The sequence below is a fragment of the Schistocerca nitens genome, chromosome 10 (genome assembly GCF_023898315.1).
Source record: "Schistocerca nitens isolate TAMUIC-IGC-003100 chromosome 10, iqSchNite1.1, whole genome shotgun sequence".
Lineage (NCBI taxonomy): Eukaryota > Metazoa > Arthropoda > Insecta > Orthoptera > Acrididae > Schistocerca > Schistocerca nitens.
In genome coordinates, this window is record NC_064623.1 from 12,891,873 (window position 1) to 12,907,930 (window position 16,058).

Genomic DNA, 16,058 nt, shown 5'->3' on the forward strand with positions numbered 1-16,058 from the left:
GCCGTATTCGTCGTGGCATACTGTCCACAAGTTCATAAAGGTACTGTTGGTGCAGATTTTCCCACTCCTCAACGGCGATTCGGCGTGGATCCCTCAGAGTGGTTGGTGGGTCACGTCATCCATAAACAGCCCTTTTCAATGTTAGGAGAACATGCTCGCCACTCTAGTCGAGCGATGTAGTTATCCTGAAGGAAGTCATTCACAAGATGTGAACGTCCTTGAAGACGAATGCCTCACCAATATGCTGCCAATATGGTTGCACTATTGGTTGGAGGATGGCATTCACGTACCGTACAGCCGTTACAGCGCCTTCCATGACCACCAGCGGCGTACGTCAGCCCCACATAATGCCACCCGAAAACATCAGGGAACCTCCACCTTGCTGCACTCGCTGGACAGTGTGTCTAAGGCGTTCAGCATGACCGGGTTGCCTCCAAACACGTCTCCGACGATGGTCCGGTTGAAGGCATATGCGACACTCATCAGTGAAGAGAACGTGATGCCAATCCTGAGTGGTCGATTCGGCATGTTGCTGGACCCATCTGTACCACGCTGCATGGTGTCGTGGTTGCAAAGATGGACCTCGCCATGGACGTCTGGAGTGAAGCTGCGCATCATGCAGTCTATTGCGCATGATACGAGTCGTAACACAATTTTCTGTGGCTGCACGAAAAGCATTATTCAACATGGTGGCGTCAGGGTTCCTCCGAGCCATAATTCGTAGGTAGCGGTCATCCACTGCAGTAGTAGCCCTTGGGCGGCCTAAGCGAGGCATGTCATCGACAGTTCCGGGTCTCTGTATCTGCTCCATGTCCGAACAACACAGTTTTGGTTCACTCCGAGATGCCTGGACCCTTCCCTTCTTGAGAACTCTTCCTGGAACAAAGTAACAATGCGGACGCGATGGAACTGCGGTATTGACCATTTAGGCATGGTTGAACTACAGAAAAACACGAGCTGTGGAATGACTGGAACTGATGGGCTGTCGGACTCCCTCCGTCTTATAGGCGCTGCTCATGCATGGTTGTTTACATCTTTGGGCGGGTTTAGTGACTTCTCTGAACAGTCATAGGGACTGTGTCTGTGATACAATGTCCACAGTCAACGTCTATGTTCAGGAGTTCTGGGAACCGAGCTGATTCAAAACTCTTTTTGATGTGTGTATTTCGACACATTGACATACTTTGACACATATAAGCAACAAATAATTACTCATAACATAAGGTTAAAACAAAAACGTATCCCGTTCAACGAAAGTTCGTTTTACACTACTTTACGTTCGCCAAAGAATGCAGCAAGAACAAAGAATCTCGTATGACAAAATAATTTTTTGGAAGATAGTTAAGCCACCAGGTGGCACTATCGAATAATATCGGCGTCAAGACAGCCGGTATATGCGTGAAGTGCCCATTAAACAGAGACAGCGCCTGATAAAGTTCTATTGGTGAAAAAATGGCGATCGTTTGGTGACTTCAGAACCCTTGCAATTACCCCAGAAATGTTGTCATGTGCTCACTAACTCAGTCAAACCTAGATTTACGCTTCATTCTGGATATAAAGCGCATGTTTTACCTGCGTAAGTACTGTAAATTTGAACCACCAGATCTCGGTAACAGATAATGATAGCGAAAAAAGTTTCGAAGGTCCTCGAGATCATCTTCAGAACATATGGTAAAAATTTCGAAGGTCTGTCGTGAACATAAATTATAGAAGTGGTCATCTCGGCAATTGGTACTTTTCGGGATTCTCTCAGGAACCGCCCATGAAAAAGTCGTGCTTTCATAGGCCACCCGAGGCCCACATTAGACGACAACTATTGCAAAAGAATCAACCAATTCGTTCAGTTTACCTTGGCTTGAGGAAATGCGTAATGTTTAATTTTTGACTGTGTACTGTATGATAGTTGCAGTATGCCCGTTCTTCCGATAACTATACGAATGGTCGCTAGGCCAAGGACTATCCAAAACACTTGACGCCTTATCTTCGTGATGAATAAAACCCGAGAGATAACCCACTGAAAAATCGCATTTTCGCAAGCAACTATTTGGGACATGTTAGTACCGTGCACTCTCGTGCATAGACCAATAACCTGGGAAAACCATACGTGCGAAAAATTGAGCAGTACATTCGTTATGCAGTTAATTTTTTTGTTATTACAACTCTGAAGACTTTGAGACTGTCACAACTTACACAATATAACATGGAAGTCTTTACTCATAATTATCATCATTTCAGTAATCACTGCAACGGTGAACACGCATCTGCAGACCACAGCTGTACGAGCCTGCTAATGAGGGGAATGTGGCTTCTGCCAACGTTCAGCAAGTCAGCCGTTGTCTCATCCCGCTTTTCTTATTGGACGGCGTTTCCACTTCTGCACTGCTTTACTCAACTTTTTGTGGTTTTCTGTCTTACCTGCGGACTTACAACCAGTGTCGAGTTTGTCGCTGATAGCAGGGGCAATCTGCCCGTGAATGCAACGTGTTCGCCTCTACCTGGGTAGAATACTACCCGTAGGGTCACAACCCCATTCACGAGAGCAAGCAGCTGTGCAGTGTATCGTGTCAAATACGATTTCTAAGATTTAGAATTCAACGCAGTTTTCGAAATGCTTAGTTATCATGCTACTTCATCCTCCGGAAGTCAGTTGTGAAATCTGGAAACTGATATACCTTCGAAGACAAAAAACGACGTAATCTCAGTAATTATCTGACTGGGATCGAAATGGGTAGACGTAATGTATATGTACGTACAAACAAGTGATTAAAACTTCAGAAAAACTGGATGACCTACTCAAGAGAACGAGTTTCACAAACTGAGCAAGTCAATAACGCGTTGGTCCACCTTTGGCCCTTACGCAACAAGTTATTTGGTTTGGCATTGATTGACAAGAGTTGTTGGATGTCTCCTGACGGATATCGTGCCAAATTCTATCCAATTGGCGTGTTAAGATCGTCAAAATGTTGAGCTGGATGGAGGACCTTGCTCAAAATACCTCAAACTTTCTCACCTGGGGAGAGACACAGTGACCTTTTTGGTCAAGGTAGGGTTTGGCATTATCTTGCTGAAATGTAAACCCGGGGTAGCTTGCCATGAAGAGCAACGTAACAGGGCGTAGAATATCGTCGACGTACCACTGTGCTGTAGTGGTGCCGCGGATGACAACCAAAGGGGTCCTGGCACCCTAGACCACCACTGCTTATTGTCAGGCCGTATGGAGGGTGACAGTTAGGCTGGTATCCCAACAGAGCATCTTCAGACACGTCTTCACTGGTCATCATGGATGAATTCGCTGAAGGACTCATCACCGAATTCAATTCTGCTCCATTCAGTGAGGGTCCAGCCAGAAGACGCGCCAGATATTGGTGGGATACCAGCCTGACTGTCGCCCGACAACCAGTGCTGACGGTCTGCAGCACCTTTTCGTCTCAGAGCAGGAACTCTTTGGTTATCATCCGCAGCACCATTCCAGCGCAGTGTTACGTCGACGATATTCTACGCCTAGTTTCGTTGCCCTTCATGGAAAGCCATTCTGGGTTCAGCAAGATAATGCCCGCGCACACACAGCGACAATTTCTAGTGCTTGTCTTTGTGCTTGCCAAACCCTACCTCGGCCAACAAGGTCGCCTGATCTCTCCCGAAATGAGAACGTTCTGAGCATTATCGGCAGAACACTAAAATCATCTCGAGATTTTGACAGTCTAACGCACCAGTTGGGCAGAATTTGGTACAATATCGTTCAGGAGGACACCCGAAAACTCTGTCAATCAATGGCAAGCCGAATCACTGCTTGCATAAAGGCCAGAGGTTGACCAACGTGTTATTGACTTGCACTGTTTGTGAGGTTCTCTCTCTTGGATAAAATGCCAATTTTTTATGAAACTGTAATCATTTGTTTGTAGACTTGTGCTTCAAGTCCATAGATTTCCGTTCAATTCGCATAATTCCTTCGTAGTTTAGAGTGTGTGCAAAAATATAAATGCTTCTACAGTTTTTTTGGAAGAAGTTCATTACCTCCAGAAATTCCGCCCCCCCCCCCCACCCTCCCCCCATGGCATGGAAGATATCACGTGAGAAGCATGTGAGGTGAATTTCGCGTGATCGATGGTATCTGAACTCTTGCTGCTTTCCATATCTCCAAGGATTTTACATTAATTCGATCTATTCTTTCTGTGTGAAAACTTTGACAATCGTTACTGTGTACCTAGAATCAGTCCGAGAGTTCGAATGGGCTGCTGACATCTGGACCATTCAATGCCCTCTCATTACGATGTGTTTGGTTTCCAGGAGTGCCCGCTGCTGCAATGCGTCGCCGAGTGCAAACTTGCTTGCTTCTCCTCGTCGGGGTGCTGACCAGTCCCGGCAGAGGGGGAACGATTGGCAACAGGGACGACCGTATATACTTTGACAGTGCGGTTGGCGCAGATCCTTCAGGTGAGGACCCACACGCGAATCATCCACTTTGGAAGACCAGGCCCGGAAGCTCCCACCTACAAAATGTCCGGGCCAGCAGTCCGGGAGCTGGAGGAGTGGAGCACTCCAGGTTCAGACTGGAGCAGGCACCCACCACCAGTGCACTGCTGCAGACCTCTCCTGGGTTGGCCCAGCAGCTGGAGAACACAGAACCACCAATGGTGTACAAGCCCCTGCTAGACGAAGATCAGCTCGTTGCATTCGAACTCAACAAGTTGAAGACGACCCTGCCGCCACCAACCAGCATTTCTGGAGAGGCAACTGCTCCTGTTGCTGTAGCAGTGTCCGACCAGCCTGAAGGCGATGCAGATATCTCGTCGCAGGTGAGCAGACGTTGCAATAAGACATTGCATACTCAATGGAGTATGATTACGGGCTCAATCTTCTATTCACTAATCCAGCTCGTAATTGTTGTTTTTGTTGTTGTTGTTGTTGTGGTCTTCAGTCCTGAGACTGGTTTGATGCAGCTCTCCATGCTACTCTATCCTGTGCAAGCTTCTTCATCTCCCAGTACCTACTGCAGCCTACATCCTTCTGAATCTGCTTAGAGTATTCATCTCTTGGTCTCCCCCTACGATTTTTACCCTCCACACTGCCCTCCAATACTAAATTTGTGATCCCTCGATGCCTCCGAACATGTCCTAGTCACGTTGTACCACAAGCTCCGCTTCTCCCCAATTCTATTCAATACCTCCTCATTAGTTATGTGATCTACCCGTCTAATCTTCAGCATTCTTCTGTAGCACCACGTTTCGAAAGCTTCTATTCTCTTCCTGTCCAAACTATTTATCGTCCATGTTTTACTTCCATACATGGCTACACTCCATACAAATGCTTTCAGAAAAGACTTCCTGACACTTAAATCTATACTCGATGTTAACAAATTTCTCTTCTTCAGAAACGCTTTCCTTGCCATTGCCACTCTACATTTTATACCCTCTCTACTTGGACCATCATCAGTTATTTTGCTCCCCAAATAGCAAAACTCCTATACTACTTCAAGTGTCTCATTTCCTAATCTAATTCCCTCAGCATCACCCGACTTAATTCGACTACATTCCATTATCCTCGTTTTGCTTTTGTTGATGTTCATCTTATACCCTCCTTTCAAGACACTATCCATTCCGTTCAACTGCGCTTCCAAGTCCTTTGCTGTCTCTGACAGGGGCGAACCTCAAAGTTTTTATTTCTTCTCCATGGATTTTAATACCTACTCCGAACTTTTCTTTTGTTTCCTTTCCTCGTAATTGTTATGATTTGTAATATACCCAATACTAAAAACGGCAGCTGCTAACAAATGTGAGTATTATCAAACCATCAGTTTAATTAAGTCATCTTAGCGAAATAGTGACAGGAATATTATAAACTGAAAAATCGATGAGCGTGAAGAAACTGTTGTGGGGTGGGATCAGTTTGGGTTCTAAAGATTTACTGGAACACACAATGCGTTGCATTGCTGATCCTATAACTTATCGAAAGATATAAACTAAAAAGCGATAAACCTATGCTTATGGGATCTGTACATGCAGAAAAAACTTTTGACAAAGTTTACTTGACTACACTCTCTGAGTTTCTGAAGTTGTCAGCGATGAAATACCTGGAAAGGGAGGTTATCGACAACTTGTGCTGGAATCAAACTGAAGTTATAAAGACTCAGACAATATGAGGCAGTAGTTGAGAAGGACGTGAGAATGGTTTGGATCCTAGTCCATGCATTATTCAGTCTGTACATTAAGCAAGGAGTAATCGAAACCAGGGATTTGAAAAGACCATCAGAGACCAAGGAGAAGAAGTGAAATTTTGGAGGTTTTTCAATGGCTTTGTCAGTCTGTTAGAGACGACAAAGGACTTGGAAGAGCAGTTTACTGGAATGTGTAGCGTATTGAAAAGAGGTTATAAGATGAATATAAACAACATGAAAACAAGGCTAATGGAATGTTGCCTAATGAAATCAGGCGATGTTCGGAGAGTTATGTTTAGAAATGAGAGCCTGTAGCAAAATAACTGACAGTGGTAGAGGTAAAGATTATGCAAAATGTAAAATAATAATGCAAGAATAGCTTTTCTGAAAAAGAGAAAAATTATTATTTTTTATTTTACACGTCTACTTCCGTAGGACAGAACTGAGAGGCAAATCTCGATGGACATGTAACGAGTTAGTTGTTAACGTGGAATACAAATTTGTCAGCAGTAGGCGAGTAAGTTAACGTGGCAACTAAATTTCCGTACCGTTAACCAGCATTTACACCACATGTAGATTTTCTTTTTTTTAAATTTCAGTTCAAGGGATAAGCCAGGCGAAGCAAGTGTACTTCCGTTTTCTTCATCATAATTAAAGTTTTGCAATATACTCTGCTACTTTTCTTAATGCTGTTTCAGAATCTGTACTAGATTTAGTAAAAATCGTAAAACGTAAAGGTGAGTAAGAACCAAACATGATGAATAAGAGATGATGAAACGAATTTTGCAAGTGTAATATTTTTTGGGGAATCGTCTTAACAATGACATGCTTTCACACTTAACAATTACGAGTGCTATTCGTTTATTATGGTCCGATCGGTGGCGAAATTGAAACCACAGTGAAACTAAAAAATGTTTTATTTGCAGCAGTTAGCTACACTTTCCGGCTACTTTTCTACATAGTCGCCGCTCCAATGTAAGACATGTGTTGTGGCGTTGTACCAACTTTCCAATACACTCGCCAAAGAAGGCAGCAACCTGTGCTTTCCGCCAGTTCTCTAAACTGGTCTGCATCTCGCCGTCTGTGCCAAAATATTGTCTTCGTAGGCAGCGGTTCGTGTGAGCAGAGTTGAAACTCAGACGGAGCCAGTTATGGGCTGTATTGAGGGTGATGAAACACTTCCCGTCGAAAACGCTGCAGCATCATCTTCATTGGCCCTGCAGAGTGCGGCCGAGAATTGTCACGAAGGCGGTCAGGGACGACAGTGACGTCACGTGGGGTGCATTACGTCAGGCCTCTTAATAAACAAATAGGCCTCGCACGTTGTCTACCAGTCCCGCGTGGATGGTAAAGCAGATGCACAACGTAGCAAAACTGGGGATGCCGCTGAAGAAAAAAATAATCCTAGCGCTTTTTTACGACAGACAGCAGGGACTGTAAATGTAATGCTTCAGTCGCTGTTTGTTACGCTTCTTCCTGGCCCAATATTAAAATGATAACAGTTATGTTATTAGGGACGAGTTTCGAGTCGCCACATACCTACACGTACAAGCTAAATTCCTTTGTCTGCAGTTTTTTTTATCATAGCACTATTCCAGTTTTATTGTGGAGCTTGTCGCCTAAATTTCGGCTATTAGTCACTGAGAGAAAAAAAATCTTTCATAAAACCTACACTGATGGGGAATATTTTCGCATTGTGCCGGATGACAATCATTGAAAAACATTTGGCAACATGCTGCATATCGTGATCAGGGAACCTCCACAAGTGCTCTCGATTAGGCCACTTAACAGCTAATTGACGCAGTGTGAAAGCAGACACTATAGAAGAATCTCTTACGATGCTGTAGCCGCTTGGTGTAAGTGGAACTGGTAGCAGAAGTCGGCAGCACGGGAGGTACAAATACATGGATCAAAGAAATTTCATGAAAAAAATGGAAGGGGTCCTATTCTGATTCCCTGTCCAATTGGAGATTTTTCTCCACTCGGGCACTGGGTGTTGTGTTGCCCTTTTCTTCATTACTGAACGATAATCGCCTCATGGGGTCACGTGGCAAGTGTAAGCCCATGTAGCTTTGTACTGGGGTATGGCTTGACCCTATCGATTATTCTGAACTGTTGCAAACACAGTGTCGTATCGTTTTGTCAAGAGTTGATATGGCTGCATGGGCGCGTCCCGAAAGCCAATTGTATCTAATAAAAAAAAAGATAAAGGAAAAAAAGGCTTCTTGTGAAACCGTTCAGAGTACCGCGGTCACGTGCAACGTCTGTGAAGCTTAAGCGTTTCCAGAGCTAATTTAAGGCGGGGGGAAAAATGACCGGCAGTGCGTGATCACGGTGCTACGGACGATTTCACGAGAAGCGTTTCCAGACAGTTCCAAACAGCCTTACACCCGACATCGTGTCCAGTTCTTAAACAAAGGCACAGGTCAGACCCGGCTACAAGAAGGATAGAAGAAGTGATACACAAAACTACCGTCCAGTTTCCTCGACATCGGTTTCTTGTAGAATCTTAGAAAATATTCTGAGCTCGAACATAATGAGGTATCTTGAACAGAATGACCTGCTCAGTGCCAGCCAACATGGATTTCGAAAACACCGATATTGTGAAACCCACCTCACACTTTTCTCACATGAGACACTGAAGGCTTTGGATCGAGGCAGTCAGGCAGACGCTGTATTTCTTGATTCCCGAAAATCATTTGATTCAGTGCCACACTTACGCATACTGTCAAAAGTACGATCATATGAGGTATCAAGTGAAATTTGTGTCTGGGCTGAGGGCTTTCTCGTACCGAGGATACACGGTGGGTATGTTCCAGGGAAGTATGTTGGGACCCTTGCTGTTCACGTTGCATCTGTTACAGATAATACTGATAGTAAAATCATGTCTTTTGCATATGATGTAGTTATGTGTAACGAAGTGCTATCTGAGAAAAGCTTCATAAATATTCAGTCAGATTCTGATAAGATTTCAACATGGTGCAGAGATTGGCGACTTACTCTAAATGTTCGGAAATGTAAAATTTTGCACTTCACAAAACGAAAAAACGTAGTATCCCATAATAGCTATGAGTCACTGTCGGAATCGGCCAAGTCGTATGAATACCTGGAGGTAACACTTTGTAGGGATATGAAATGGAATGATCACAGTGGTTCAGTTGTGGGTAAGGAAGGCGGCGGACTTCGGTTTATTGGTAGAATCCTGGGGAACTGCGATCAGTCTACAAAGGAAATTGCTTACAAATCACCCGTGTCACCGGTTCTGCAATATTGCTGAAGTGTTTGGGACCGGCACCAGAGAGGACTAATAGGGGATATGGCACGTATACAGAGAAGGGCAGCGCGAATGGTGACAGGGTTGTTTGATGTGTGGGAGAGTGGCACAGAGATACTGGGGGAACTCAAACTCTTCAAGACAGGATTTAACTATCCCGAGAAAGTTTCAAGCACCGGCTTTAAGTGATTACTCTAGGATATACTACAACCCCCTACGTATCGCTCACATAGGGACTGTGAGGATAAGATTGGAATAATTACTGCACGGACAGAGCCATTCAGACAGTCATTCTTCCCGTGCTGTTTATGTGAATGGAACAGGAAGAAACCCTAATAACTGGTACAAGGGGATGTATCCTTTGCCATGCACCTCACTGTGGTTTTCAGAGTATAGATGTAGATGTAAAACCGATGTCAAAAGTGTGTTCTGGCTAACAGTGATTATTTTGAAGACCAGTAAATGTATTTTATTTGTAATTCTTGTTTCGTTCGTTTTGTGAGATAATTCACAGAACTTCTCAGACGCATCTTGTAGAATAATATGCTTCTAGAAACTAACAACCGAATTCAAAAACATCAAGAGATCTTAAGAGCGTAGTTGCCCCGCTCAGTAGTAAACAAAAATACAGAGATGGTAATATTTTAAGACGGGCTTACTTTTAACTGACGTTGATGAATTTCGCCGTGAGCTAAGTAAAACTAACCTCTTACCTCAGAGACAGAGGGGTAAGCCAGTGCGACTACTTGCCATGTAGGAGGGTATGAGATGGGGGAATGTTTCCTTGTTTCTCTTCCAGTACAGGCAACTCACTGGCATGGCGAGTCGTATCAATGTTGACACGGTAGTAATAAGGATTCGTGAATACACGTTACAGAGACAGTCATCTTAAAATCCGGAACATATTTCTTGCAAGGAATGTGAAATTAAATTAAGGCTGTTGCAATACAACACGACGACTACGAGAAAAATAAGATGAAAAACATTTAGTAAGCATTTGTGGGCGTGTCTAATAGTGCATGCTGCATTTAAATATAAGTACGACCACTGTCTGTAATCTACTTATCAGTTCACACGTTCAACATAACAACACTTCGTCAGGTAATTACAGAGTCACTACTTTGCGGTCGCTGAAGTTGGCAGCAATGTGAAACAAAGAACAGTCGGTAGCAAATGTTCCGACTTTTAACGCGGGGGCCGGTCCCAATTTTTGGTTCCTTTGTTATAGCTAGCTAGTTTGTTTTGTATAACATAACACACCAATTTACGTAGGTTACGAATTAATAGTAACGTCGGTACTTATGCGGCCCGAGGTTCAGCCCTGCAGTGTCAGTATTGTCTCGTGAGCAGAAAAGTTCCACTACTGCTCCAGCTGTTCTAAAAAGTACCCAAATCGTGCCAACACGGCCGGCGCTGGTCGTATAGCAATAAAGCACACTGCCTAGAAACCGAAGAGCGGCGAAGTGTTCCCACCCTTCTCGAGTTTGTGCAGTTGGGGAAATAAATAGTTGTTTTGTGGGATATCCTGCTTTGAAGCTGACGAAAAAAAGCATTGTAGCGAGAATTGTATCGGTTTGTTTCAGTACTGCAATGTTTCAGTTGCGCAGACGTAGTTACGTTGTTGAGGAGCGTCTGTGTGGGTGTACGGACATCGAACGACGGGGCAAACAATGACAGAGATAATGAGTGAGTTTTTACGCACAGCTTTCGCAAGGCCGCAGCTGATATTACGATAAGGCCAGGGATGTCGTCACGATACCTGTTCGAAACGCATTTTTTGAAGGGTGCGCCAATGCTTATTCTTTTTGGACATGTTGCTAACTTAATTGTTACCTCAGCTTGAAGGCAAGGGAGTGTGGCTCAGGCGTGGATACAATAGGACGGACAACTTTTGCTGTTCAGATCGCTGGGCTCTCGATGAACTATCCCGAGGCCACTAGACTGGGCGTGGTTCGGCATCTCCAGCCTCACCTGAAATGACCACCACGAAGCGCACACCTTACCTCGCCACACAACCCGCACTGGCTAACAACCAAGTCCGGTTTGGCTCAACAATGGTATAAGAGTAATGAACACTGCGAAAAAATGCGAAGGAATCCTTTGGGGGCATAACTCCTGAGATGTTCCCCAGCACAAAAAGGAGGGCCGGCCGAAGTGGCCGTGCGGTTAAAGGCGCTGCAGTCTGGAACCGCAAGACCGCTACGGTCGCAGGTTCGAATCCTGCCTCGGGCATGGATGTTTGTGATGTCCTTAGGTTAGTTAGGTTTAACTAGTTCTAAGTTCTAGGGGACTAATGACCTCAGGAGTTGAGTCCCATAGTGCTTAGAGCCATTTGAACAAAAAGGAGGACACACAGACGCACACATTTCTGTGTAAGACATGATGGTGTACACGCGGGTCCACTAGATACATTTTTTTTAATGTAACTACTTGACTATACAATAAACTATTTTGACCAAGTGGTACGGGGATTTCTCGGACGCAGTGCAGATACACTGAAGCGCCAAAGAAACTGGTGTAGGCATGCGTATCCAAATACAGAGATATGTAAACAGGCAGAATACGGCGCTGCGGTCGCCAACGCCTATATAAGACAACAAGTGCCTCGCGCAGTTGTTAGGTCGGTTACTGCTGCGGCAATGGCGGGTTACCAAGATTTAAGTGAGTTTGAACATGGTGTTATAGTCGGCGCACGAGTGATGGGACGCAGCATCACCGAGGAAGCGATAAAGTGAGGATTTTCCAATACGACCATTTCACAAGTGTACCGCGAATACCAGGAACCGGGTAAAACATGAAATCTGCAACATCGCTACGGCCGGAAAAAGATTCTGCAAGGACGGGACCAACAACGATAGAAGAGAATCGCTCAACATGACAGACGTGTAACCCTTCCTCAAATTGCTGCATATTTTAGTGCCGGGCCATTAACAAGTGTCAGCGTGCAATCATTCAACGAAATGTCATCGATATGGGCTTTCGGAGCCGAAGGCTCGCTCGTGTACCCTTAACAACTGCCCGGCGCTAAGCTACATGCCTCGCGTCGGCACGTTAACACCGGCACTGGACTGTTGATGACTGGAAACATGTTGCCTGGTCGGACGAGCCTCGTTTCAAATTGCATCGAGCGCATAGACGTATACGGGTATGGAGACAACCTCATGAATCCGTGGACCCTGCATACTGGTGGAGGCACTGTAATGGTGTGAGGTGTCTGCAGCTGGAGTGATGAGGGACCCCTGATACGTCTAGATACGACTCTGACAGGTGACACGAACGTAAGCATCCTGTCTGATCACCTGTGTCCATTCGTGTCTGTTGTGCATTCCGACGGACTTGCGCCATTCCAGCAGGACAATGCGACACCCCACACGTCCAGAATTGCTACAGAGTGGCTCCATGAACACTCATCTGAGTTTAAACACTTCCGCTGGTGACCGAACTCGCCAGACTTGAACATTATTGAGCGTATCTGGGATGCCTGGCAACGTGCTGGCCGGAAGAGATCTCCACCCCGTCGTACTCTTATGGATTTATGGACAGCCCTGCAAGGTTCATGGTGTCAGTTCCCTCGAGCACTACTTCAGACATTAGTAGAGTCCGTGCCACGTCGTTTTTCGGCACTTCTGCGTGATCGCGGGTGCCCTACACGATATTAGGCAGGTGCTCTTTGGCTCTTCAATGTGCTGACGGCATAACGCTGATGGCCGAGACAGAATGTAAATTGAGTCGGTCGTCAATAAAGCAGGACGCGCTAGCTGAGATCCATAACAGGCGCATCAACGGACAAGAAACGCTAAGCGGTGTACTAGCCGATTACGCCGGAAGGCTGCACTTAAAACTTGTGCAAGAAACTAACGAAGAGGTGAACGAATTTTGTTACGTTGGAGGTGAAATACAGGGTGAAACAACTTGAGCGACGAATTTTCGGAGGTTGTTCACGGATATTGTTGCCAGGCACTCGTGGTCTCCGCTGGCTGGTTGCAGAGTAACAATGTAATGATCGGTTTATTCGGTTTCTTGCAACAGTTACCTTTGTTTCTATGAAAATACGTTCTGAGCCGCTGAAAATCCTGTAATATGCACTCGCCGGAACGTACAGCACACACAGCTCAGAGTAAGGAAGGGAGCGCCCGGGCAGATGCCGCAGTGCTGTGACGTGGCTGTTGCCGCTGCGGGGAAGAATAGCTTCGTATTTCAGTCTGCCACTGCGTTCGGTGAAACCACGCAGGCCGGGCAGCTCCGCGACAGTAAAGCTGTCCACACTGCTGCGTACGACTAAAACTGCCGGAAAAACAGAACCGAGCAGTACTCCCTAGAGGGCGACAGGATACGAGGTGGGCATTCCCGTCGGCGACATCAAGTAACGCGACCGAACGGAACAAGTTTGTTCCGGGGCAAAACACCGAGAGCACACCGCTGTACAGATATTTCCGATGCGACACAGATACAAAGATAATATAGGAAAACAAACGAAGTGCAATTACTCTTTAGCAAGCCAGGCGTCTCCTGCACCAAAGTGCTCGGAAAACATCTCTGAACAATCGCCGAAATACAAGGTCACACTGCTGAAGGAGAAGGCTGTCGAGGTAATTTTGGAAATTTAAGGTAAGCTCTTATAGGACCAAACTGCTGAGGTCAGCGGTCCCTGAGCTTACACACTACTTAACCTAACTTATGCTAAGGACAACACACACACCCATGTCCGATTCCCCCCCCCCTTTTCGTTTTTCCTCTCCTCCCTCCTTGTTTTTCCCCCTACTCCAGGTCCCCCCCCCCCCATCTGCCTTGGCTCGGGAGTGCCATCTTTGTGCCGCCTTTTTCGTGCAGTGTTTTACAGTGTGTTTTCCAGTGCGTGCTCCGTGTTGTGTCTTTTGGGAAGTGTAGCGAACAGCCATCATACTGTCGCTGAGTGTGCTTTTTATCACTTGCGAACAGAAACCAGACTGTCGCCATGTTTTTTAATTGTGTGTCTACTATGTTACTTGTCTGATTCCTGTGTATTTTATGAACATTGCCGTCCCCTTTTGCTTTCTGTTTTAACTTTCCGCATTTTTACGCCATTTTCCACTTTAAATCACCATTTTATCGCCTGTTTTTTCTTCTTTCTTTCTTCTTCCTTTTTTTAAAAAAAAGTCTGTAGGCTGTAGAGCAGCGTAGAAAGCTGCTGCCAGCCCGCCCCCTTCGGGGGGAATTGAAAATCAATAAAGAAAAAAAAAAACCATGTCCGAGGGAGGACTCGAACCTCCGACCGACGGCGGGGGGGGGGGGGGGGGGGGGAGCATCTCGCGATCTCTGACAAGACGACCTTAGACCGCGCGTCGGCGCTGTTGAGTGCGTCCTCGGTTGGGCAGCTTAAAGAAACGCTTCGAAGTTACCTAAATCGTGGAGTGACGAAGTAAGTCTCTCCTCGCCAAAAGTTCAATGTCCCTTCGGGATGGTGCGTGGGTTCTGAGGCAGAAATCAAAAGAATGAGAGATACAATCGGTGGGAGAAGTCTTGTATAATACTCAACATTGGTACAGAGCGTCCTTGTCGAAATCCATATACAAGTCCTTGGGAAAGTAGACCTAAGTTAAACACTTCAGCAGTTCAGTATACATGGAGGGACAAAAGTGATGCGACACCTCCTAGTGTCGTGTCGGTCGTGCTTTTGCCCGACATAGTGCAGTAACTCGATGTGGCATGGCCTCAGCAAGTCGTTGGGAAGTCCGCTGCGGAAATATTGAGCCGTACTGCCTCCAAACCTGTCCCATAAATGCGACAGTGTTGGCGGTGCAGGATATTGTGCATCAACTGGCCTCTCGATTGTGCCGCATAAATGTTCGATGCGATTATGTCCCATAAATTTTCGGTGGGATTCATGTCTGGATGGCCAATCATTCGCTCCAATTGCTCGCAATGTTCTTCAAAACAATCGTGCATAATTGTGGCCCGGTGAGAATGCGCACTGTCATCCAGAAGAATTCCATCGTTGTTTCCAAACATGAAGTCCATGAATCGCTGCACGCAGCCTCGCAGTAGTCCAATGTAACCATTCCTGGTCAATGATCAGTTCAGTTGGACAAGAGAACGCAGTCCATTCCATGTAAACACGGCCCACACCATCACGGAACCGCCACAGCTTGTACAGTGACTTGTTGACAACCTGGGTCCATGGCTTCGTGACCACTGCGCCACAGTCGAACCCTTACCATCAGCTCTTACCAACTGAAATCGGGACTCATCCGACCAGGTCACGGTTCTCCAGTCGTCTAGGGTCCAGCCGAAATGGTCACGAAATCATCTCGGACCGAATGTTCTTAATAATTTCAAAGTGTTTTCACCAACCATGGAAACGAATTTTTTCAGTATTACGCTATACAGCTCATTTTGCCGGCCGGAGTGGCCGAGCGATTCTAGGCGCTACAGTCTGGAACCGCGCGACCGCTACGGTCGCAGGTTCGAATCCTGCCTCGGGCATGGATGTGTGTGATGTCGTTAGCTTACTCAGGTTTAAGTAGTTCTAAGTTCTAGGGGACTGATGACCTGAGAAGTTAAGTCCCATTGTGCTCAGAGCCATTTGAACCATTTCAACAGTTCATTTTCTGTTTTCGTTGCTAACAGAAAATTGGCAAAATGAATACCCAA

General features: G+C 45.8%; 1 protein-coding gene across 1 annotated transcript in view; it reads left to right on the top strand.

Moving 5' to 3' along the window:
* LOC126210635 (mucin-2-like) overlaps positions 1 to 16,058 on the top strand; it is a 72,440-nt gene that overhangs the window by 43,343 nt on the left and 13,039 nt on the right. Inside the window, exon 2 of the mRNA XM_049939952.1 lies at positions 4,288 to 4,796. Within this exon, the coding sequence (XP_049795909.1) occupies positions 4,305 to 4,796 (492 nt within the window). The 5' untranslated portion in view covers positions 4,288 to 4,304. The remainder of the gene's footprint in view (positions 1 to 4,287; positions 4,797 to 16,058) is intronic.